The 26,112-nt window shown below is 48.4% G+C and overlaps 1 protein-coding gene across 5 annotated transcripts in view; it reads left to right on the top strand.

Annotated features, from left to right (window-relative positions):
* The first annotated feature begins 4,799 nt into the window (after positions 1 to 4,799).
* Positions 4,800 to 26,112, top strand: part of LOC148318733 (receptor-type tyrosine-protein phosphatase mu-like) — a 31,662-nt gene continuing 10,349 nt past the window's right edge. Inside the window, exons 1-18 of one of the 5 annotated variants that reach the window (XM_088282632.1) lie at positions 4,802 to 5,158; positions 12,442 to 12,555; positions 14,863 to 15,009; positions 15,104 to 15,213; positions 15,379 to 15,457; positions 15,638 to 15,753; positions 15,862 to 16,036; positions 16,381 to 16,493; positions 17,372 to 17,552; positions 20,242 to 20,556; positions 20,698 to 20,807; positions 20,876 to 21,077; positions 21,196 to 21,298; positions 21,854 to 22,035; positions 22,106 to 22,200; positions 22,881 to 22,917; positions 23,961 to 24,053; positions 25,371 to 25,503. In XM_088282632.1, coding sequence (XP_088138758.1) covers positions 5,104 to 5,158; positions 12,442 to 12,555; positions 14,863 to 15,009; positions 15,104 to 15,213; positions 15,379 to 15,457; positions 15,638 to 15,753; positions 15,862 to 16,036; positions 16,381 to 16,493; positions 17,372 to 17,552; positions 20,242 to 20,556; positions 20,698 to 20,807; positions 20,876 to 21,077; positions 21,196 to 21,298; positions 21,854 to 22,035; positions 22,106 to 22,200; positions 22,881 to 22,917; positions 23,961 to 24,053; positions 25,371 to 25,503 — 2,360 coding nt within the window. In that variant the 5' untranslated portion in view covers positions 4,802 to 5,103. Of the gene's footprint in view, positions 5,159 to 12,441; positions 12,556 to 14,862; positions 15,010 to 15,103; positions 15,214 to 15,378; positions 15,458 to 15,637; positions 16,037 to 16,380; positions 16,494 to 17,371; positions 17,553 to 20,241; positions 20,557 to 20,697; positions 20,808 to 20,875; positions 21,078 to 21,195; positions 21,299 to 21,853; positions 22,036 to 22,105; positions 22,201 to 22,880; positions 22,918 to 23,960; positions 24,054 to 25,370; positions 25,504 to 26,112 lie in introns of all 5 variants that reach the window. The other 4 variants (XM_088282633.1, XM_088282629.1, XM_088282631.1 and 1 more) reach the window with 4 other exon arrangements.

Raw genomic sequence — 26,112 nt, 5'->3', positions numbered from 1 at the left:
AATTCTATCCTTTGAGCAACATGTTCTTATCTTCTCATCTTCTCCTTCTCTGCTGATGTTCATCACAGACTTTTCACACGCAAATCTTTGCAGCTAAGTAAATCATCATCTCCAAGCACACACACACACACGCCTACAATCGCACGCACACACACTGCGTTTACCTCTCACGACTGCTTTGACAGCAGAGCCATGTTCATCATCTTCATCATTGTCCCAATTTGTCATTTGATTTGGAACGAAAGCTTGTTGTGGACAAGAACTGACCCCCCCCCTCACCTCTGCTTGCCTGCCACACCCTCGCACCCTTGACTGGCTGGACCAGTTTTGGTTGCAATCGTATCATCAGTGCCTATCAGAGCGTCTCATCAGCGTCTCATCACGTAGACGTCCAGAACCAGTACCAGCATGATGGTGCTTTTCATCTTCCTCTCTAAACATGGATGCCAACATCAACAAGACACACTCACATCAAAGACACACACACGCGCGCACAGTCTCGTGTCGTGTGCGTGTGTGCGCGTATGTGAAATGTTAACATCCCGAGGTCAGACGGAGGACATGCAGGAAGAACCAGACGGCTACCGGGCGTCTCGAGTGTGGGGGAGCGGCACGCCATCTCCACCCAGGCGGGTGTCTGGCGTGTTCTCTCCGTTGTTCTGCTTGCCCGCTTGGAGGCGTGCGCGCTGACGACAATATGGCCAAAGTGTGTCTGAAACCAAAGTAAAAAAAATAAAACTAAAAACTACAAATGTTTTGTCACTTCTGTCGTCGGACGACGACATCACAATTGTCACAATTGCTCAGATTAGCACCAATCACGGCTCACCTGTTTTCTGAAGCTGAGCCCTGTGCAACTGTGATGTCATTTTCAGTGTCAAAATGGCAGCTGCCCATCAGATGGACAAAAAACGCGTAACTTTTGACATTTTGACCGGTGGGCTCGCATACAACATATTCTTTCAAAGACATTTTTCGGGTCGACTTCCCCTTTAAGCGGTCAAATATTCAACCAAGTCGCCGGGCTGCGCGGTTGAAAATAGCCGCATGCCAGCATGCCATGCAAAAGGCAGCGGCGATCCTACGCTAAGTGGAAAGCTCCCGACCGCATTTTCTCACCGCCCTTCGGGTTCGGCTTCCGTTGGACACTCAGCACTTGAAATTAGAACTGGAGCTTAGTTGACACGGGTCCAATTGCCATCGCAAGTTGAGGCAAAATTGTGTCAAGCTTTTGCCCTCAAAAAAAAAAAAAAACACAAAGCAACATTGAGCGCCATGTTCAAAAAGACTGCAATGTTTTAACCACTTGCTGAAGATTCAATTCTCATGCGAATGCGGCTCTGGTCCAGGGTGCCATCTGGGACCAGGCGTGTGCGTGTGCGTGTGCGCGCGTGTGTTTTGACAGAACAGGAAGTTAGCGCCTGACTGAAGAAGAATGAAGTCGGTTTATGTTGAAGTTTATCTTTGATGAGTGCTCAGGATGGGACACGTCTGAGCGTGACACACACACACGCACACACACGCACACACTTACACTGATCTTCACCCACCTGAAGGAGACAGGAGGTCACATGGTCTGATAGCAGGAAGCTGCTGAATAAACATGTCATCCTCTGAACTCACCTGCGTCTACTGTGCGTGTGCGTGCGTGTGTGTGTGTGCGTGCGCGTGTGCACTTGTGCTGCAGACAGCGGTGTGTCACATGATGGATGCCGCATGTGTCACGCTCGCCGACCCGCATCAGGAATGTGAGCGACGCAGCTAGCTTGCATGCTACGCACGCTCCGCCCACTGGGACTTTTTTGTCCGGATGTCTTGCGTTGTCCAAAATGTCAGACGTCTCCTTCTGTCCACAGGACGCCGAAATGTGACGTCGGACGTTCCAGTGGGTGGCAAAAGCTTAAGCGTTGTGAAACAAACACGCCAACGAACGAACGACAACAAACGCTTGCGTGGTGACTTTCTTGTTGTTGGACGCTCAACGTCTCCGATTGGTTCGCTGGCTTCTCTCTCGCTCTTTTTTTTTAATCGATTGATTGTTAAGAACAGTGCTTTCGGAGTCGCCGTATGAGAATTGCAAATGCCCGGACGAGCTCCTCTGACGCTGACGTGGAGAGCGGCGAGCTCACCCGCCATTTAGTTTGCCACAAGCGGTGATGTCATCGCCCTGATTGGGAAAAAATTTGCGTTGCGTTGTGGAAATGCAAAAGCCATGAAAGCCTGTCAAGTGGTTTTGATGTTTGGCGGAGGAGGTGAGCAGGTGGCGGCCATCTTGGTGAGCGGTCGTGATGAAAGGCGTCCCAAACTCAAGTGCGGTCGCAGCGGGCGGCAGCTTCCTCAAGTTGACGACAGCTGAGCCCACCACGACCTCGTCGCCGTCGCCGTCGCCGCAACGCGACGCGACGCGACACAAAAGCAAATTATTCATCTTCCTTGCAAAATAGAGTTTGCGTTGAAAACATTTGCCGCCAAAGCTCTTGTTCATTTCAATTCATCCGTGTTGCGTACGTGTTTTAGTTGGTGTTGTCATTTTTGCGCTCATTTCTATGACACCATACGGAAAGCGCTTTGTTGTGAAATGCGCAAAAAAAAAAAAAATTGGATTGGATTTCAGCTCAAGCTGCCCTAAATTAACACAAAGAATTTGACTTCAACATTTCCTGAGCCAACTTGGCCAACTCACAGAATCCTTCTTATTTCTGATTTTTGATGCTCAACTCAACTTGACTTAAAAACAACCCTTGTTGCATACAAAGTGCTGTACACGGCTAAAAATGACAAAGATGAATCATAATCACCAATAAGAAGAAAATAACAAACCTCAAACCGTAAATGAAGAAAATAGAAAGAGAAAAAAGCACGAAACACAAAAACAATGCCAACCATTCAAACAGGCAAAGAGTAAAAATGTGTCGTAAGACGAGTTTGAAAAGTGGACCGAGAGACGAGGAGGCTCGTCTCACGTTTAGGGTCATTCCAAGCGACCTTTACGTTTAATCGCAATCTGCCATTTAGGTGTTAAATTGAAAAACATTTGAGGTGATCAGAAACTGCAGAATGACAGAAGCAAGCTCGCTGCTCTGTTGTGTGTGTGTTCATTTTTAAAAGATTGGAGGAGCAAAAACTGCATTTGATATATTGAATTTCATAGACACGCCCCCTCAAAAAGTTTTTTTTTTTTTTTTTTTTTGGTACTCACTATAGGGGTGCTGGTTTACTCCCCCCAAAAAACATCAGCTTGATGTTTGTTGAGGTCTTGCTGTAATAAAATGAGTTTCAGACGCAGAAGTTACAATATGCCGATTTTTATGAATATATAAATAAGCCAACATATGGCTCGTTTGCTGAGGCTCAAGATGAAAAGAACATTTGATGCTTTTGTCACAAAAAAGCTTCTAGATCGAAATTGTGCTCAAATGTAGCAAAGTGTGACACTGACGCGATTGACTGCTTGACACATTTGAGTGGCAACTTGGAATGTCTTATTTCCATGCAACACTTTCAGGATTCGACGGCACGGTGGCCGACTGGGTAGCACGATGGCCTCACAGTGAGCGACAGCATCGGGCGTGGGTTCGATCCCGACTCCGGCCATCCTGTGTGGAGTTCGCATGTTCTCCCCCGGGTGCTCCGGTTTCCTCCCACATTCCAAAATCATGCATTGTAGGCCGATTGAACGCTCTAAATTCGCCCTAGGAATGAGTGTGAGCGCGGATGGTAGTTCGTCTCTGTGTGCCCTGCAATTGGCTGGCAAGCAGTTCAGGGTGTCCCCCGCGTTCTGCCCCATGATAACTGGGATAAGCTCCAGCACCCCCCGCGACACCAATGAGGCGAAGCGGTACAGAAGATGGATGGATGAATGGACTTTCAAGATGCACTTTGATTGTTTGGCCCGAAGAGGGCGCTGCTGCATCACCCCACTGCTCCAGGCGCGTAGCTTTTTGAAGAAGCTTTTTGCTGCAAGGAGGTGAAAATGACATCTTCCGCTCTTAGGCTCAAGGAAAAAAATAAAACAGTTAGGCTCAAGGGGTCAAAGGTTCAAGTGGGCAGAGCCTATCCCAGGCCACTAAGTGGCACCTGATCAGCTGTCAATCACAGGCAACAAAAATCATTGAACGTGAAAATCAGCCAGAAATCCAAAAGTTCATCATTCACGCAGAATTCATTCACCGAGTAATTCACTCCAATGATGACATGACAACACGTCACGACGTCACGCACGTCAGGTTGTTGACGAAAGCGCTACATGTCAGCTAGCAAAGGTGGAATTTCATTTACTTGACTTTCTTGAAGATTATATCGATCCAAATTCTGTTGAAATGTTCGAAGAAAAAAAAATCCACTTCATTTCGTTGTGCAAGTGGTAGTTAGGTTTAATTGTCATGATTTTTTTTGTAGTTGTATTTTTGGAATATTTTGTGAAACTCAATGAACAAAATAAAAGTGAAACGAAACTAAAAGTGAGGACTTGCCAAACATTTGACGGAAACTCATTCCAGAGGGAGGGACCAGCAAAAAAAAAAAGTTAGACTATACCACTTCTCAAGTTTGGCAGGACGTGCATGCATGTTGCGCGTGCGTGTGCGCGAGTGCGGGTGTGGCGTCCAGCAGGGGGCGCAGCCGTAAGCACGAGCGTGAAAGGAGACTTTGTGAAGCACGCGCACAAGGAGGCGCTTTGATCATCGACTCCCGCTAATCACCTTCAATGAATGTTAATTGACAAAACACGCGCGTGCGCGCACACACAGCACTGGCGCCACAAAATCGAATATGGGACACGAGCTTTGCATGACGGTCAAGTCATCATCTTTCTGTCTTCAAACAAATTGACCATCATCACCAGGATCATCGAACCCCCCTCCCCTCCGCCCCCAAACTTGCCCCGCTCCGATGTGACGTCACGAGGCCTGCCCCCTCCCAGCGGCAGCAAGAGAAAGAAGGGGCGATCGGGCTCGTGCATGTGAGAGCGTGAGCGCGACGGAGCCGCGAACGCGAGAGGACGCCGAGGAAAAACCCGAAAACAAAAAAAAAAAAAAAGAGGGGGGAGGAAGAGAAAAAAAGTGGCAGCAACACTTTTAGGTCTCGAACAAGAAGCTGAAGAAGATGGACGCGTCAACTTTGTTGCTCTTGTCGCTCCACATGACGGCAGCCCAGACAGGTAACGAACAACACGCACGGCAACGACAAGAAACGGACTTGGATCTGGGCTGGCGCCTTTGAGTCAGCTGTGGGGGGGCAGACATCGGTGTGCGTGTGCGTGCACGTTCGTTCGTTCTACGTACATACACTCGCGTGTGCGTGTGCGTGTGCGTGAGTGTGTGTGTGCGCGCGTGTCGGCATCCAAGTTTCCATGTGGAAATCTCCTCCCTTCTCTTCGAACATTTCCTGCTGCTCTCTACGTCTCTTTTCTTTTCTTTTCTTTTTTTCTTTTTCTGCTTTTCTGTTTGTCTTGGTTGTGCGCGCCGGTCGTGTTGAAGTTTGTGAGAGCGTGTGGATGTATTTGTGTGCACGTTCAGCCTTATTTTTAATGCGTGTATGTTTCCGGTGTGTTTGTGGGTTCAAGTTGGTGTGTGTGTGTGCGTGCGTGTGGGGGGGTGCGCGCGCGCGCGTGTCGTGTTCACATTCGTGGGTTTGTGCTTTTTGTGGGCATGGGCAAATATGATTACGCCAGCAAAAATCGACAGCTCTAAAATGTGCTTTTTGTAACACATTTTTAATCCATTGAACACAACATATTTTTTTAACCAAATGTAGAATATTTGCCACGTTAAGAAACAGTCCCATGTTCAGTTGAAATAACAAAGTAAAAAATATCAATATTCTTCAGTTTTACTTCTTAGTTAGTCGTAGTGTCCCATTGGTTCAGCTCTTTTTGGAACAGAGTCTCCAGCCCCTTACTTGTCTAACCAACCACCATGTTTTTATTGAAGACATGTCGCACATTAGTCAACATGGCAAAGAGACATCCACGTTAGCGCAGTGGATCTCTTTCTTGTCTTCCTGTGTGAGTAACTGCTCGCACCTCCCCTCTCTGCTCAGTGGCGAAGGAGGGCAAAAAAATAGTCCTGGCCTGTCGTCATTGACTTTCAAGAGGCGACTGGTTAGCAATCACAATGAGCAGCCAATCAGATTGTGCCATGTCCTGGCTTTTTTTTTTTTTTTTTTAAAGCGCCAAACACAATCAACGTAGTTTTTGCCAAATTTAACGGTAACCTCCAACCAACATCCACATTTTCAATGTGTTCGTTTCATTTTGGGCGTTTTTCAGAAGCTGTTCAGGTCGTTGCCTAGCAACCATTTAACGAATGAAGTCAATTGAAACGAGCGGCTGTACTCGTCATCGTCGCTGTTTTCAGCGTTCGTCGTCTCCGGCGAACCTGAATAATTTTTGAGAATAGTGGAAGTTGGTCTCCGGTGAATGTTGAGCAAACGAGCCTCTCCATCCAGCTTTCAGGACCACGACGACCGCGTTGCGAAACGACGAGGTCACCGCTCACTGACTTGTACCGTTCCAGGGTGGCAAGATAAAAACCTGCATGGATTCGATCTGGTGGAGGAAGAACGCCACCTGCAGTTTCACTTTGTAAGCTCGTGTGCCGATCTGAACATCAGAAGCTCGTGCAGTTAGCCGATGGTCGCCCGTGCGTCCAACAAAACGCAAAGAGAGGAGATACTTGGCCCACTGTGATGTCACAGTGGGCAACAGTGAGGAGGGTTCGTTGACAGGCGCGCACACACAATCAGCGAGTCAATCCGACACACGCGCTCACACAAGCATTTGCATGCTATTTACCGGACACAATTGACAAATTGTATTTCATAACAAAGTCATTTGCATGAAATGAGCTCAACACACGACATGTGACATCAAAGATGGCTTCTTGCTGGGATGCAATCAGAGAAACTGCCACGAGATGCACACACACACACACACACACACTCCCTAGTGATCTGATGTGTCCAGGTTGAGGCTGTCGCTGAGTCAGGACTACGTTTTCACCTTGAGTGTGCGCATGTGCGCGCGCACGTGTGTGTGTGTTTGTGTGTCTTCGGTCAGGTCAGCTATTTGTTTTGTCTCGTCAGGATTTTAATGACGCTGGTGTGTGTGTGTCTGCCAGGTGAGGCGCTTCGCCACGTTTGTCGTTTTGAACAACTACAGCAACAAAAGACGACGTGCGGAGCATTTTGAAGTTCAAGTTGCGTCGCATCTCCAAGATTAAGACCAGAGAACTCGAGAATTTGAGGCAAACCGTGAAAATGACAACAAATAACAAAAAATAAAAAAGATAAAGACAACAAAGTTAATAAAGGACGGAAATTATTTGGTGGACAAGCAAGTTTAGTTTTTTGATGCAAAACCTTTGGACTTGAAGCGAAAGTTGAGAAGCGGAAGCTTTTCGATTTTTTTTTTTTTTTTTTTTGCAGAATTGCTTCAACTTGTGCGAGCGCTTTTTGTCGGATTTCAAGTGAGCAAATGAAGTGAAGTGTTTTGTTCTTGGAAGCATTTTGTTCTTTGTTGCGGTCGCCATCCCGCTGCTCTTCTCAGCGAGCGTTTGTCGGTCTTTGTGTGTCCCTGCACATTTTCAGCCATGTTTTGTCACCGCGACGTCGGCCCGACGACACCGAGCCGAGCCCGACGGCGAGTGCGGCCCGCCGGATTAACACGTTCGCCTCCAGACGCCGCGTGCGCAACGCTAGCGAGGATTAGGCGACGGATTTGCGCTCCTTTTGTTTAACCCGTCTGATGGCTTTGCGTCCGCGTGACGCTGAACTTTGCGACAGGCTTCGTGAGGGCGGCCATCTTGCTTTGGCACATTTGGATTTTCATTTCGATTGTTTATCTGAAAGAGACGATGCACATTCATGAACGGCGGTACAACACCTGCGCAAATGTGGCCGAGTTAGCATAAAGCAAATGTTCGCGTGTTTGCCATTTCGCCGTAGATTTCGAAAATAATAATAAAATTGCTACACCCGCAAAGTAACGTGTCTCACGTTGGCAATGGCAACCAGTCAGAGACGAGAAAATGTGTCATGTGACCTCTTCCTGCTGCCACTGCGTATCCATGACGATGAAATGGAAGCAAATAATATCTTTGACATGAGATTACCAAAACAGTTAGCATGTCTTCAAAAGATTACCAGAGTGCGTGTGTGTGTGTGTGTGTGTGTGTGGGTGTGTGTGTGTGTGGGTGTGTGTGTGTCCTGTGTCCTGTGTTCGTTTTTTAATCCCTGTTCTGAGATGTCAGTCTGATTAGTGTTGTGGCCCAAATCCCAGATCATATTCAAAGGATTATTGTTTGAAGATGTGTGCGCGAGTGCGTTTGTGTGCGTGTGTGTGAGACAGAACTAATGAGATGTGGATTAGTGTGCTGCTTGTGTGTGTTGTCAGTATAATCTGCCTGTTGTGTGTTCAGCAGGTTTGATGATTCTTGTTTACTTGTCACTACTTCAGAGTTTCCCGTTACACACACACACATGCACCCCCCCCCCCGCGCACACACACACACACACACACACACCCTGTCTGTGTGTGGGACAAGAAACATTTATCAAATAGAAGATAAATATATTACCAAGATATCATCATAATTATGCTAATTATTGAAAAAAGCTGCCAGCTAGTACACTTGCACACAAGCTCATCAAGCAGTCACACGCACACTCGCGCAGACGCACGCACGCAAACACACGCACACACACACGTTGCCAGAAGCTTCAATGTAATTTATATTAGTACAATGATGTGTGAGAGAGGGAGATAATCTTCTTCATCTTGGTTTCTGTGTTTTTCGATCCTCTTAAGTGTGTTGTAGTGTTGTATTCACGTGCACGTACGTGTGCACGCGCACGTGCAGGTGAGAGAGGCAGCGCTCTAAGTGCCCCTCAGGTCTGACTCGCAGCAAGTTTGCATTAGTGCAACACCGTGAGCGAGCTCCAGGCGACACGCGCACATCCATGCGCGTTCTCACACACACGCACGCACACGCACACACACGCACGCACACTCCTAAACTGTGCTTGAGATTCTGGATTGTGTGCGCGTGTGCACGTCCTGGCGGTGAAGACCTTTTGGGTGACTGTCAGGATGAATGTCGTCCCTCTCGGAGGTGACCTTCTACTTGTTCATGGCGGCGCCACCTCGACCACGACCACCAGACAATTGGGCTTCAAGTTGACAAATTGTTTCGAGTCAGGTCGTTTTTGTTGTTGAAATTGTTTTTTTTCCGCTTCATCTTTATCCGGCCCGTTTTTCATTTCGAGCATTTGGCTTTTTCTTGGCTTTGGTCTGAAGTTGGAGTTGCGCGCCTCAGGTGTAGTACCGCGTTGTGCCACAACATGCCGGGCAACCGTGCACTCCGCTTACTTGTTGATGCAGCCGAATTCGTAGCAAGAAGAAGCAGAGAAGGTCCTCAATGAAGGCAATCATATCTTAGCGATTCGTTTTGGCTCAGCCGGCAGCTGCTGCTCACTTTTCAATGATCACAACATCGCTGCTGATTTCCCCTCGCCTGTCCGTGGCCATCCGAATAGTTTGTTCGCATTGAGCCGATGGACTTTTGTTTCGACCAAGCGTTTTGGATTTGGGCTGTCCACATTAACGCCTTCAATTCATTTGATTTTTTTAAATTTTATTTTATGATTTTTTTTCCCCCCAATAAAATCCATTTGACAAATCGTTTTGACGCCCACGTGAAAATATGTCAACATTCCGCTCGGACACATGGGCCACTTGGCCGGCGGTATTTGTGGCGCGGCGGTCATGTGACTAAAGCGTCCATTAGAGTGCGGACACGGGACGCTCAAGCCGCGGCTTCCTTTTGAATTCATACGCAAATTGTAGGAACACCTCTACTTTGCCAAAGCTGCCTTCCACGCTCACTGCAGCCTTCTTCAATTGCTTCTTCCTCTTCTTGGTCTCTGACGTGAACGCGAGGAAGCAAATCAAGATGAAGGATGAAAAGAATTCCAGCTTTTTTCTTTTCATTCCTCATCTGTCATCTTCTCTTTAATCTGACATCTTTTGCCTTTGTGATATTTTCTAATCCCCGTGCATGAGCGCTTGTGTGTGTGTTGATTCTGCAGGATTATAAAATTTGGAATTAAAAGTGACTTTTCTCATTGTGTGTGTGTGTGTGTGTGTGTGTGCGCGCAATGCGGCCTCTGCGACACTGTGAAGCAACATGCTGATTAAAATGAGAACGCATCCCATAAGAAGACAAATGTTGAGCCGCCGCTCATATGGAAAAAGGAATCAGATCGCGACAGTGTTGGGAGCACTTTGTAACCGTAAACCAGTCAAAGAGAAAAAAAAAGTCGTTGTGTTGTTGACGTTGTTGTGCTGCTGTAACACCAAATGTTGTTGTTCGAGTCGGTCCGTTTCACACCAAATCAGTCTATGGTGACTGAAAAATTGAAGAATGCTGCCTCTTTCAATTTTCTTTTTTGTTGTGGTTACATTAAAACTAGTGTGTGTGTGTGTGTGTGTGTGCGTGTTTTGCAGACACTTGCGGAATGTTGCGCTTGCTCCAACTTTGGTCCCAGCAGTGTTGTCATCTGCAGACGTGTTGTGTCCTGCACACTTACATAGAAAACCCCCTGACAGCCCCCACAGCCTCCGCCTATCGCCCCCCCCACTGCTCCCCCACCCCCCCCTCGCACCTCCTCTCGCTTGCCAGCAGCAGTTGCAGCCCTGAAGGGGGAGGAGGGCAAGATAATCTCTGTGTATGTTTCAGCCTAATTATTAGTCATTAGCATATTATTCTCATAGCTTCACAGTGAGGCCTCAAGTGCAACACGCACACACACACACGCGCAGACACGCACCCGCACACACACAGATACAAGCACTAGGTTGACTGCTGCATAATTCATATTTTGCCAGAGGCAAGTTAGCCAGCTCGCTAAAGCTAAAGCTGTTAGCAGTCAGTTTACTGTTGCTACACACACACACGCACACGCACACGCACACACAAACACACACACGCACACGCGCACGATGAAGAGTTTCTAAAATAAACACGCTGCTCACGCGTTGAAAGAGGCGTGTGTCTGTGTGCACGTCTTGTGTTGGTCATCCAAGTTGAAATCTCAAAGAAGACTTTCTTTTTTCCTGGGCCGCATTTTTTTTTGTCCATTTCACTTTTGCACACCTTCACTTGCTGCCCGACGTGTCACGTGCACACTCGCAGACGCATGCGCGATTGGTTTGTTGCGGACATTTTTATTGCTTTCTCTCCAAGTGCGTGCGTTCGTGCGTGCGTGTGTGCGCGTGTGTCACCAGTTAAATGCCACCACTGCTGTCTGTCATTGTGCGTCCACTGTCACCTCTAATCTCACATACGCATACACGCGCACGCGCACGCGCACGCACTGAGGTGCCGCCGGACCTGCTGCGAGCTGCCATGTCATTGTCGTGGCCTGTCCTGTCTCGTCCAATCATCTGGCAGGGTTTGCTATAGCAAAACATGCTAACAGAGAGCTGTGAGGCTAATGGTGCACGCACACACACACACACACGCACGTGCACACGCACCCACGCACGCACACCCCCACACACTAATTAGCAGTGTGAAACCAAGCTTGTCTAAAGTGTGTTATCTGTATCAGCGTGTGTGAGTGTGAGATAGACGGACAGACAAAGACAGGAAGGAAAAATCCGTTTCCTGAAAGTTTGACTTCCTGCCTCCTTTTTGTACCTTCTCTCTCGTCCCTCACTGCGAGTGTGTTTGTGCGTTCGTGCGTTTGTATTTGTGTGACTCGCTATTGATTTTTCTCCCGCCAGATATCAATACACAATTGTGTTGTTTGCGTTACCCCTCAATGTGCTCACATTGTTTTCCATAGCGATGCAAACATCCATGTGGTCCACACGCACAGGCATCAACAAAAAAAGATCATCGTCATCATCATCAGGGGCGTGGCCTCCAGTGGTTGCTGTGGTTGTAAGCAAGTGATAAGTCGGAAGAAGTCACTGACAAACGTGCCTGAAACGTGATTATTGATCAGCTTGAAATCAATTACTGCACACAATGATTAAAAAACACACACAAAGTGAGTTTGTCTGTTCCCTGTCATCACGCTGCCAACATGTCGCAAGTGGCATGTGACGTGTGTGCGCACGCGTTGGCGTGAGGACGGGCCGCTTGGTCTTGATTTCATTTCCTGTCAGCAAACTGGATGTTCCAACGATGAAAGTCAAATGTGAAGACGTTTCGGTCAAGTTGGAGTGACATCGTGACCGTTTGCGTGAGGTCGTCGAGTCAGCAAAGTTGTTTGCGGCGCTGTTGTGTCGTTGCGCGACCAATCGTTGTCATTTGACGATCGGTCCTCAAGTGGAATTTCAATGTCAGCCCATTGAAAGCGAGCGTAAGGACATTGTCAACGTCATGTTGTTCCTTTTTTTGTGGTTGTTGACGTTTTTGTGTGCGTGTTTTTCAGCATGTCTGTTGGGACAAGGTCCAGACTGCAGCCTGGTCCAGTCCAAAGACGACGACATGGACTGGGAGCAAGGACCGCCACCCCGCCAGTATGCTGACGCCTGGATGCCAACAGGTAGTGCGTCCCTCAGGGAACCTGTTCGAAGCTTGTCAAGTTGTCATGTGACCACGGGAAGCCATTGAAGCCTTTCTTGCATACGCTTGCATATCCAGCTCTGTTTACCGGCATCTCTCGCTGCTGCGACACACTTGATTCAAATGATCAGATAATTTCTCGGGTGACGAGACGAGACGAGCTGTGAACGGATCTCGCGTGTTTGCGTGTTGGCTCCGATGGTGGTGGAACGTGCAGAGCCGAACGTCTTGGGAACGTCAAGCACAGAGTCGGTTTCAGCTGCCACCTCTAGCAGAACTTGGTCCACATCTTGAAGGGGCGAGGCAGGGGCGGGGCTGGGGGACACCCAGCTCCATTGTGGAGGCGGCCCACTTCGGTTCCAGTGAGAGTTGAACTCCGCCAAGGGTGCCCTTTGTGAACGATTCCGTTCCAATCTTTGCACTTTCAACTTCTCGTTCAGAAGAAGTTTGCGTCGGCTTTACAGATGCCGCGTCTGCTGTGCACAGCCAGTGAGTGACGTCAAGCGATGGTATTTCCAAATTTGGTTCGAGTGGACATAAATCATGCAAGGACAAGAAATTCAATGTCACTAAACGAAAGCCCGTGCATGAAAAAAAAAAAGTGCTGTTTTTTCCCATTGCACTTGAATGCTGCACCAAAGACAATCTGCAGCTTTTCTTATCTTGCAACACTTTCTCCTCTGACTTATGGACGCACACTTCACACTCTGCTGCACACAACACAATTGCGTGTGTGTGCGCACACGCGAGACGCCGTTTGTCACACGCTCGCCGAGGTTACTCTGCTGACGAATGAGAACTTGGCGCTCTTAAATCAGGCAGCCAATCACGTAAGAGACAATGTGAGCGAGGACACACAGGGTGGACGTGCTTACTGTCCTACTCGCTCTGATTCATGTCCTCCCCGCCTTTCTTCTCACACGCACGGGGTGTGTGCGCGTGTGTGTTTGAGACTAATTGCAGCCAATGGAGGGTATTTGATGGGACACACACACGCACACACACGCGCTGTGGGGCTTCACGACGTATGGCAAAATGTTGATATGACGCAATATGCTCATCGCAAACACACAAAATCATTTTCTTGAATTTGAGCGGCCACATGCAAACTTAAATGCAGGGACATTATCTTGGAAATCACAATGACGCTAAGAACACATTAAACTTGCTTATTTTGCTACATGAAAAAAAAAGACTTGTTTGATCTGATAGGAACCAATTTAGGCACATGTGAAATATGGCAACAGTATTGCCATCGTGCACATTTTTCCGATATCGTGCAGCACTAATCGGCTGTTGTTGCTTCGTTGAGTTTGGAATGAATCCGTTTGTTGTTGTTCTCTTGCTCATGTCGCGCACCAAATGGATGGTGTTCCCAAACACACATTTGCACACACATTGTTGCACGTGTTTGTCCATATTAACTGGCGAGTGGCGACCAGTCCCTTGTGGGTCCTGAAATGGATTTCCGCCAGAGAGCAAGATTTATTTCTATTTTTGGGGGGTTGTTGTTCATTTCTTCTTATTTCACTTGACCATGTTGACATTTTGAATTACCGTGGCAACCACAATCCAGTCACACTGCTGCACCCACTTATTGATTTATTCCACTGTCTGTGTGTGCGTGTGTGTGTCTCTGCAGAGTTCAGGCTATATTAATATTTCTAATAGGACTGTTATCAGCTCACTGCCAGCTGTACACAAAACACGCTCGTGCGAATGCAGAGGCTTGAAGGCAAACCCCAACTCACACACGCACACACGCGCGCGCACGCGAGTTGTGTGTTGTTTGATATTCCTCCATTGCTTGCGTGGATCAGAGAGACCTGGAGGTCAAAATAACTTTTTGGGTGCGTACATGCGCACCACATACGCACACGCACACGCACACACAAACACGTGATCGAAACGCGAGTCGTTGTCGGGAATTAGACGTTTAACACGGCATGGATGCGTTTTTGTTGAATTGATTTCAAAACAAAAAAGATGCCGCCAGCGGCTTCTTTTGAGTCCACACGTCTGTTCGAACATGATGTGACACTCGAACTTAAGAAGAGGAATGAAAACAGAAGAATGTTAAAATTTTCACATCAGACGTCATCATGAGATCTCCACGCGTCGCCCGCGTGACGTCACTTCGAAGCCCGGACGTTTTTCGGCAAATGTTTGTCGCGAGTCAGCTCATTTGGGGCTGGCGTGCGATTGGCCGATTGAGGTTGGCCCAAAAAGTTGCTCCATGCGTACATGCTGTGCCGGCTGTCAATCATGCGTGACTTCCCGCGGACAGGCTCCTCCTCCTTCCTGATGGCCAACACGACTGGTCGCCGAGCCGGTCAGCGTGCTCGTCTGCTCATGTCGCCGCTCAAAGAGAACGACACGCATTGCATCAACTTCCTCTTCTATCAGGATGCCGCGTTCAATGTCTACGTAAAAGGTACGCGCGCACACTCTGCGTGGGGGTGTGTGTGTGGGGGGGTGTGCGTGTGCGTGTGTGAGTAGAAAGCTGAGAGCGTTTGTGTTTGTTGCAGAGAACAACAGTCCACTGGCGCTTCCCGTCTTCAACTCATCTGGCCACGAGCAACATACGTGGAACATGTTGGAAGTGGCCGTGTCCACGTTCTGGCCAAACTTTTACCAGGTCGCTAACACGCACGCGCGCACGCACGCACGTAATTAACACGCTGGGCCACCGTTCCGCAACATGGCAGCAACGTGCACACGCGACGCGAAAATACGCGCACAAGCACGTCCCCGCCTCCTGCAGCCGTTCTTCTGTTACTATGACGATGGTGTTGATTGGCAGGTGGTGTTTGAGGCAGTCAGCGGTGGGCACAGAGGGGGCGTGGCCATCAAAGACCTATCACTGCAGGGTCACCAGTGCAGTGAGTACACGATGCTCCTCCTCCTTCATTCGTTCACGTGATAAGCATGTCAGCTTTTACACTTGGAACGTTAACGTGATCATCTTGTTAGCGTTAGCATTCATTTAGCGATCTTTAGCATGAGCTTGAGCGTGTAAGTAAATAGCTGCACTGTGTGTGCGTGTGCGTGTGCATTTGAAGCGAGTGCACCTCACTTCCTGCACATCAAAGGTGTGGAGGTGAACGCAGGCCAAGCGGCCATGTTTGCATGCACAGTGAGTGGTCGTCCTCGCAACGACGTCCGCCTCTTCCTGCAGGTGGGTCATGTGACGATGATGATGATGATGATGATGATGACAATGATGATGACAATGATGATGACAATGATGATGATGATTACGAGGAGGCCGACTTGTGCACAACAGGGTGCGAGCGGTCGCCACGCCATCGCCACGGAAAGCAAGCCGGTCAATTCGGGGCGTTACGTGGTGACCTTTCACGTGGTCAACACCACCAAAGAAGACTCTGGCCGCTACCGCTGCATCGGCCAATCAGCGCACGGCGTGGGCGTGTCCTCCTATGCCGACCTCACTGTCAAACGTAAGGCTCGTGTGTGTGCGTGTGCACGTGGGCCCACCCAACTGTGTGTGAGTCAAAGAGTGTTTGAGTGACAGTTCAGTTAGAGTTGAACAGCCGTGCATTGTGGCGCGTGCGTGCGTGTGCGTGTGCGCGTGCGTGTGAGTGAGAGTGAAGTGGGTCAGGAGGAAGTAGAGCAGCACCAGCGGGGATTGTGGGTAATAAATTCCAGGTCTGCTGCGACTTGCCGAAGGTCACGAATATTAATTACGTCTTTAACTTCTTCCTTCCTTATCCTCGTTAAGCGACACCACGCCCGCCGCCCGCGTGTGCATGTGAGACTCACCCGGTTCTTGTGTGTCCCTCAGAGCCGCCCGTGCCCATCGCCCCCCCACAACTGACTGCGGTGGGCGCCACCTACCTATGGATTCAACTCAACGCCAACTCCATCAACGGCGATGGTCCCATCGTGGAGCGCGAGGTGAGCGGACGCTTCGGGGAACGGCGCGTGCCTCGTGGCGTCCTGCCCGACGCCGCAAGTGTCTGGCGGGAGTGAGACGCAAAGGCTACGACTCCTCATGAACGCTAAATGAACTCAAACCTGCAACTTAACTTGACCTTGCGTGAACTTTTTCCAACCTTTGCATGTTTCACAATTTTTGGACACGACTTGCAGTTTGACGGCCCGATGCCGTTTTGACATTTTTTAATTTAAGCAAGTGACGACGACGACGTCAGTCGGTGTCGTTTTTATCTCCTGCTATCATACTTAACTTAGGATGTCTCAGAAATGTTTCGTGGCGCCGCTAACAGGAGAAGACAATCGTTATTACGTTTACTAAGCTAACGTTAGCATTCCCATTCACTTTACCTTTGATGTTAGCCTCAAGCTAGCTTAGCGTTTGCCGCAAGTATGTTTGGATATAAACGAATTTCCTTGCAAATCACCAGGAGATGAATACATCCTACAGATAGGACACTCCCCTCCCAGCTTAACATCCGTACAGTGGCGCTAAGCTAGGAGGGGCAAATGCGTCAGCGTTCCGTGTGCGTGGGCGCCAAGAAAAGCAAATGACCAAGTTACAGTTGCGTCTAACATGATACAATTCTTACATGGGAACTGGGAATAAGCTTCAAATGTTCTGAATTGCTAACACTCGTTTTGGTGTTGCCAAAAATGGAACGTTTGTGAAAATCGTTTGACTAAAGAACAAGTTGCGCCTTCTTTTCAATGTCCCTGCGTCGCCTTTGATGCAAACATGGCCGCCACGTAAGCACGGCGCTTATCTGGGGTGCTACAGCGTGCTGGCATATCGTGTCTTCATATGTGTGGTGGGGGTGTTCCGCGTTTGCACTCAGGTGGAGTACCGCACGGTGGCAGGCATGTTGATCGACACGACGCCGGTGGACAAGGCCACCCACAAGATTGGCCACCTGGACCCCGATACTGAGTACCACATCAGCGTGTTGCTCACTCGACCGCTAGAGGGAGGCACGGGCAACCCTGGACCGCCGCTGCGCGCGCGCACCAAATGTGCAGGTAGAGCCGCCCGTTAGCGAGCCGCTAGCTAGCGATTGCGTCATCATCCATTCATGTCTGTGCACCAACTGCTTTCGTAACTTGAAATATATATATATATATATTGAGAAAATGTTTTTTCATCTGATTTATTGATATTTGGAAAAAGCAATGAACAGATGAATGGATTGAGCGCAGCTTAGTCAGTGATTAGCAGCGATTTAGCGACGCTCGTCAGGTGGCTAATGGTTAGCCACCAGCTCAATAAAATGGAGAGCCGGATGATGCTGTGCTAGCGTTAGCGCCCATTAGCCGCTAATTTGGTTGAGTTTGATTCTTGTTGTTGATCATGCCATTCTGTTGTTATTCATTAACACACACACTCACACAAAAGAGTCTCGGTGGGAAATGTTGTCAAGTTGTTGCACAAGTTTGATGGCTGCTCTCTTGTTAGCACCGAGAAGATCTGTAACCAGAAACAAATGCACCTCAGAGAGTAAGATGATGTGTGTGTGCGTGTTTATGTGTGTGAGATTGACAGTTGGGGGCCTTTACACACACACACACACAGCGTGATGATTTACGCTCTGATAACATTCGTCTGTCATCAAGTCAATTTTATTTATTCATATTACTGCACATCAATTATACAATCTGTGTGTGTGTGTGTTAAATAATGAATCCGCTTGTCCATCAGACAAGCTTTGTGACTTAGAGCCCAGTGAGGCGACTCAGTGCGACATCAAAACTCTTCTCTTCTTCTTCTTGTATTTCTTCCATTTTAACCTCTTCTTCTTCCTCTCCTTTTTTATTATTTTCACACACAACCCCGTCCAAGCATTTCCAGCCTTCCTGTTTTTTTTTTTTCTCCGAGGGGCATCGTGACACTGGGGCGATTTTATTTGATATTTTGAAATAATATGTATCAATTATTTTCTCAGTCCTCCCACATATTGGGGGAGAGAAAAAAAATCCCACCACGACTGGTGATGTTTTCACTCGATTGCGATTTTGTATGATTCAAAAAGAAGGCCAATTGAAAAAAAGAGCGAATAAGTTCGCATGCAAACAAAAACGTGGAAAAGTGATGTTCGTGTGTGCACATTTGTGTGTGTGTGTGTTTTTTTAATTGACATGCAAATGAGCTGAGACTCGTATAGGAAGTCAGAGAGTCATTTCAAAGTAAACACATTTGAAGCTTTCAAAGGAAAGCACACACACACACAGAAGAGTCCGCGCGTGTTGACATCCATTAAAGTGTCTGCGCTGTTTGTTGAGGCTTTTAGAATATTTCATATCAATATTTCACTGTCATTCTTTTTTCACGTCACATTTTCACGCTCAACTTGTCCAGCAAACATTTGAAAGCTTTTTAGACCTTTTTTCTGACTCACTTTTACTTTTTCTTCTCCACTTTTATTGCTTTGATTTGCAACCTTTTGCTACTTCTCATCACGCTTTATTTTTTTACGTTCATATATATATATATAAATATATATATACACACACGCGCGCACACCCCCACACACACACATATTTCTCATGTGTTGTGAGTGTGAACAAGATGGATGCTCTCACATCACATCAAGAAGTGTTGAAGACGATGATGAAGATGAGGCTCATGATGAAGGTGATGAAGGTGACGTCCTAGCAGCTGCATGGACGAGTGAATAGCACCCTAATTAGCTTGGCGACAGGAAGCCACGTGCTCAACACACAGCTGTTTCACTCATCCTTAAAGTGGGTGCGTGTGTGTGTGTGCGCGTGAGGACAACAGGAAGTGGTTTGAAGATGAAGAAGGGCTTGGTTGACTTTTGACTCGGAAAAAAAATGATGACATCAGCAGCCATCTTTTTTTCCTCATCGTCTGATTTAAATGTCAAACTCAAATTGTAGAGTGCAATGTGTACGCACACGCACACGGTTGAGGGAAATGGTCCAAATGTATGCGATTGTGTTCAGGGTTTATGAGTCATGTGATTCTCAGTAATCCCTCCTTCAGCCCTTTATTTACACCTAGTTTGTTTGTGTGTGTGTGTGTGTGTGCGCGCGCGCGTGTTTCGTGCATGCCCAAAGGCAGCAAGCACACTGGCATGTCAGAAGAAACAAAGCAACATTAAATATAAACAAGGTCGCACATTTGCATGTTGACAGCAAAATTGAGAAGGTGACGATTTTAATTGAATCCAATTGTTTGAAGCCCAAAGCTTAAAAAAAAAAAAAGTTTGAGAACGTCTTGGAAATGACAACGGCAGACAATTTTGACATCGCAAACGAGTGAGAAGCTACTCGCAGGTTGCACGAGTACTTTTACTTTCCAACGATATGACTCAAGTGAGGAAACCTCCCCAAAAATTGAAAAAAGCAATTCAAATCGTGAATTATTTCGGATTGTGTTTTTCCTTTTTGGAGCGCGCACACAGTGGTGGACGGCCGCCTCAAAGTTCAAAGGTGCATGGTTCGATTCCGGGCTGCGGCCTTCCTGCGTGGCTTTTCTGTGTCTGCGGAGACGTGACAGCCTGCCTTCCTCAGATTGATCAAATGGAGTCATGTCACGAGTCTCTGACAGACGAAAAACGAAATTGTGCAAGCGTCAAGAAGGAGCAAATGCAAAATGAGCTGGCAGGCCCATGAGGAAAACCCTACTCATCATAATCCCACTAATAATGTTCCTTTATTGTTCTCACGTGCGTGCGTGTGCCTACCTCAGAGCCGCTGCACGGTCCGCGTGGCCTGCAGGTGGCGTCGGTGCGCTCCAAAGAGGTGACGCTACGTTGGGACTCTTTGAGCTACAGCGTGACGCGCTGTCATCGCTACAACGTGACGCTGCAGTACCGCTATCGACCTGCGGGGGCGGGCGAGACCGAGGAGCGGCACCGAGCTGCGTACGAAGTGCGGGGTGTGGCGCCTCAGCACACCCTGCGCGACCTAACACCCTTCACCAACATTAGCATCAAGCTAATCCTCAGCAACCCCGAAGGACGAAAGGAGAGCGAGGAGCTGCTGGTGCTGACGGACGAGGATGGTACGACATGCTAACATAGGAAGCGGTCAACCTGCTCAACTGCTAAAATTCTTCCCGGCTAACTCGCTTTGCCTTCGGACACGAGCTAGCGTGCGTTTGAGGGCTCTCCTAATGCTAATGCTAATGCTAATGCCGTGGCAGTTCCTGGAGCAGTTCCGCTGGCGTCCATCGGGGGCAGCAGCTATGAACAGCACATCCGAGTCAGCTGGGCGCCGCCGCTGCAAACCTACGGACTGATCCGCCACTATGAGGTTAGCTGATGGCGGACGCGTGCAAATGATGTCAAACAGGAAGTGATGCGTGCGCTCTATCCCGTCAGGTCTCCTACAAAGCCCTAAGCTCGTTCGACTCGGACGTGGATCTGACCAATCAAAGCGGGAAGGTGCTGCAGGCGGCCAATCAGACCAGTCATGTGTTCACCGGCCTCTTCCCGGGCTCCACCTACTCCATCGCAATCAGAGCGGCCACCGCCAAAGGCTTCGGACCGCCCGCCGTCACGCAGTTCACCACCAAGATCTCAGGTGGGGGCGGGGCTCTCGTGTCGAAAAGCATACACGCACTCGCAACTCATGTCACCCCTTTGCTTCTTTCTCACACGCACGCGCACACACACGCACACACACACACACACACATACAGCTCCCATCATGCCGACGTACGAGCGCCAGCCACCAATCAACCAAAGCGACGCCACTGTCAGCGTCCTTCTACGACCGGCACGCAGCTGCGGCGCCCCCGTCAGGTGAAACACGCAAACGTGCCTTCTTTTGTGTGTGTGTTGTGTGCGTGGGGGTGTGTGTGTGTCTCGTCCCTTCCCACTCTCGTACTGCTCCCACTTTGCAGTTCAGCGACCTTTAAATAAATCAATAAATCAATAAATTGCCACCCTTTCTTCCAGAAACAAATTCCCATTTTTTTAAATAACCCCGCTGGAAATGTTTCAAGATAAGAAAATCCAGTTTGCTGCTCTTCACAATGTGACAAAGTGAAAAAACAAAAAGTCACTCCTAAAAAGTCATAAAAAAAAGGGAACTCCTTTGTTATAATTGTCCCTGGAATTAAAATTCAATGACTACATTTGTGCCCTGCGATTGGCTAGTGTTGCTTGCTTCGACAGGCTCCAGCACGTCCCGCGAGCCATCGGTAGGAGAAGCGATTGGAAGCGAATGGATGAATGATGACATCATCATAAAGACTTTTTTTTTTCTAATGAGCTCAGCTGTGAACCATCCGCTGGCGAACTAGCTGGCTGCTAATGCTAATCTGTGTGTGTGTGTGTGCGCACGCGCGTGCTCAGCAAGTACCAGGTGGTGGTGGAGGAGGAGCGCCCCCGCCGGCAGACGAGGGGCACTGCAGAAATCTTACGCTGCTATCCCATCCCCGTTCACTTCCTGAACGCTACGCAGCTCAACTCACACTACTACTTTAGCGCTGAGCTAACGGTTAGCCACGTCAACAAACCCACGCCATTTTGTGTCGGTGAGGACAACCACAACAGTTGGATGATGATGATGATGATGATGATGAAGATGAAGATGCTGTCGTCTAGGTGATAACGGCACATATGGAGGATTCTGGAATGTTCCTCTTCTTCCTCACAAGAGTTACGCCATATACTACCAGGCAGTCAGCAGTGCGAACGGGGTATGCGCACACACACACACACACACGCACACCCCCCCCCCACGAGCACGCAAAGTAGCAGGAGCTGCGGTCCTATCCAAGTGTGTGTGTTTTTTAAGTTTCATGACTTCATGGGGACCAGATGGAGTAGAAGTTAAGGGCACAATTACACACGGCGTGTGTGTGTGTGGGCGTGCGGGGGGTGGGTGTGTGTGTGTGTGTGAGAGAGCGAACAGATAATTGTTTACTGCTGCGCACACACAAGATGTTATTGTGTTGTGTGTTAATTATTGACGCTTGGAGGTTTAATTGGTGTGTGTGTGCGTGTGTGTGGGTGTGTGTGTTGAATAATGCAGCGACAGGAGAGCTTTTCTCTGTCACCACACTCACACACACGCGCCACCATAGCGAATGTGCGTGTGCACATGAATATGCATGAGCTCGAGTGGTTAATTTGTCGTCTGTTTGTTAAAAGCAGAAAGACACAAGATGTTCCATCTCACTTTGCACCCAGTCACCATGCGCGAGTGTGTGTGTGTGGGGGGGTGTGTACTAAAATTAAGTGGACCTCACAATTGAAAAAGACAAGTATGCGTGTGTGCGTGTGTGTGTTGGCATTAAATGCCACGGGCTCAGCCACAGCCATTTTCCTTCTGTCCATTGTGTTTACAACTTGCGTGTGCCTGTGTGTTTTCTCACAGGAGACAAAGATTGACTGCGTCCGTGTGGCCACTAAAGGTAATGCAATCTTGACTTTTATTTTGGTCAGTTGGAAATGAGTTTGTGGGTTGAAATCATAAACCAAAGTTGAGCCGCCGTCTTCACGGGGACAAAGAGAAACGTTGGCGTGTAAGGATGCCCCGATTCAATTTTCTATTTTAAAATCAATATTCTATGGACATGGCTACTATCGTGTCCTCCATGTGTCCTCACTCACGCACACACATGCACACGTGCCTGCATGGATGCTATGCTAACATGTTGCTAATGACTGGCACTCTATGGATGTCCAGGGAGACATTTTAGCAGAGCAGCTAAAAAGTCTGATTTTTTTAATTTTTTTTTTCCCTCCTGATGGACACGCACACGCACACGCACACACTGCAGTTGACTATTGTGCCTTTAATCAGTTTTTATTGGTGCACAGTTGTGGCGCTTAACGAGACTGGAAGCCGATTGGCTGCAGGCTCCCCTGACAGCTGTCAGTCACACCACAACAGCCAACCAGCCAAGCATGTCAACTTGCTTGGACTCTCGCTGGTTTGGGTCGTTGGGGATTTTTGCATTATTGTCCAATCAGGAGGTAGACACACACACAAATTACCTCCGCTACACGACCATTATACGCAGACCCGCACGTAGCGAGGTCTTTGTAGCTCAAAATGCGATCAGACGTCTCTTGCGTCCGCTTTTAATCCAAACATTTGGCTCCAATTTGATTAGGAATGTCTTGATAGCATGTGCACAGAAAAAAAAAGACTTTCCATTTTCCATATGTTTTCATAAACACAACAAAGAACAAGACCTCACCACAGCTGTGGACAAAATGATCATATGAAACTCCTCAACTCACTTCCTCATGGTTGCTTGGCACCGAGTTGCCACAAGAGTGCGCAAATACAGCAACTAGTTGAGTTTTTTTGGGCCAATCACAGCGGACGGGTCCCAATGTGCTCTCAGATGGTGATGGTGGCGCCACCTTCAGGACGTTTTGTGCATGCGTTAACCCTTTGCGCTGCCTGTCTGCATGCTCTTCCTTTCCTTCCTTTCCTTCCTTGCAGCCGCTATCATCAGCACTCAGCTCAGCACGCCGCACGCCGCCCTCGGCTTCGGCCTCCGAGGCCCCGCCGCCGCCGGCGACAAGCAACTCACAGGTCAGATGTCGCCCACGCGCAAAGCAAGCGCACACGCACACGCACACGCACACGCACACGCGTGTCCCTTGTTGCCGCCGCCGACAGTTGCGCCTCCTGTCAGGTGGCAAGCCGTCTGCTGAGCCTTTATTCCACATCCTACGAGCGTGCGTGTTGTCCTCACTAGAAAGTCAATTCATTGCTCTAGTCAACATCTATTTGCTCCTCGTGTGGCATGAAATTCTCCTCGTTAACTTCTAACCCTTCTCAGTCGTACGACTGGTGTGCAGTTTTAGTTTGAGCTTCCTAACAACATGCATTGAATTGTCGAGCTCGTGAAGACCGAAAGTGCACAGACGCAAGCAGGATATTGAAGAAAACGGCTTTGATTTTGAAAGGGACAATTTCTCATCACTCACTCCCATCGATGCAAATAGATGTGTGTGTGTGTTGCATTTATTTACAACACGCACACACACAAATGGAAAGACACTTCCCACTCAGTGTGACCGCAAAAGCCTGAAGCAGAGAAATCTCTATTTACAAACATCTTTCATGGCGCGAGAGAGGGAGAGACACGCGCACACGCACACGCGCACACGCACACACGCGCACACGCACACGCATGGGCGCTCGCGCATAGCGGATAACGTCTCCAGTCAAGATGACCTTGAGAAGGTAAACAGGAAGTGCCAAATGTATTTTGGTGGCTTTTCTTCTTGTGAAATCGATGCGGTGCCGCCACCGCCGAAAAAGTCGTGAGTCTTCTCAACTTTTTGGAACCAGTTTGGAGCGACGAAGCCGACTAACATTTTTCATTGCGGCTGCTTGTTGGACTTTCACGTTTTGAGCGCTTTCAGTGTGCATTTGTCGCCTTTTATCGTTTTCTTTGTTTGTAGTTTTAAGATGTTTTTTAAATGCAAAAGTTTTCTTTGCACAAACTCAACTCCTGGCACGCGGAATGAAAATCAATGACGGCCGCGTCTTCCCACTCGCGTTTTCCTTCGTTTGTCGCGTCGCTTAGCAAATGAAAATTCCTCAAGCACGTTTGGACCTTCCTCACTTTGTCCGCTCGTCCACACAACCGCTGCTTGAAAACTTTGATTTCAAATCAAACTGAAATGGAGAACATCAACAATTTTGTTCAGTTCAAGTTCCGAAAATCCACATTCGATCCACATTTCAATTTGATTGAAGTTTTTGTGACAACAATTAACCTCGACGTCAATCTGTGCAAGCCGGTCTCGAGTGTGCGTGCGTGTCTTGCCGGTTTTGAATTAGCGCCGCGGCGCTAATCGAGTTAGCTTCGTACTGATGAGTGTGCGCGTGCGTTTTCAGGCGCGGCCACCCGGAAACCCGAACCGGATCACGAGAAACAATCCGACCACACGGTGAAGATTGCCGGCGCCATGGCCGGTGTCTTGCTCTTCGTCATCATCTTCCTCGGAGTTGTCCTGCTCATGAAAAAACGGTAAACTGCGCAACTAATCGGGGGGCGGGGCTAAGGAGGGCTCGCTGCTGTCATTTCCTTGTCAACATGTGCGTGCAAGTTGAAGATGAGAAAACGAGGCGGTGTCGACGTGTGCATGTGCGCGTTTGCAGACGTCGAAGATGAGAGAGAAATTTAGATGAAAGACTGGCCGAGGTTTTTCAGCCACCTCAAGCTGAGTTGCTGCAGGCGAGCGGGCGTGTGTGTGCGTGTGTGTGTGTGTGGGGGTGCGTCTGCGTGTGTGCGACGAGAGCAACGACTGGTTCTAACGACTGTTAAATGTTGCCGGCGTGTTTTTTATTTTAACGTCATGAAGCAAAGCAAAAAGTCGTCAAAAGTTGTGGGATTTTCTTTTTTTTTTCCAAACTAATGTTTGTTGTCCTTCTTGAACTTGATGACAAATTTCCTCCTTCTCTTTATTGTCATCGGCAATATTCCGATTTGAGAGCATGTCACATTTGGGATTGGGTTTGTTTGTTCTAACTGAAAAAGGGGAAAAAATGATTGACTGAAAAAAAAGAGCATTTTTCCCGGTGATTCAAAACACATGAGAAGACATGAGGGGGCGGGGTCAGCCGCTCGCCTCAGGGA

This window comes from Idiotropiscis lumnitzeri, chromosome 19 (genome assembly GCF_059441095.1).
Source record: "Idiotropiscis lumnitzeri isolate Australia: NSW breed Sydney's pygmy pipehorse chromosome 19, RoL_Ilum_1.0, whole genome shotgun sequence".
Lineage (NCBI taxonomy): Eukaryota > Metazoa > Chordata > Actinopteri > Syngnathiformes > Syngnathidae > Idiotropiscis > Idiotropiscis lumnitzeri.
Note: the sequence above shows the minus strand (reverse complement) of the source record. Positions and strands in the feature narration are given on the sequence as shown.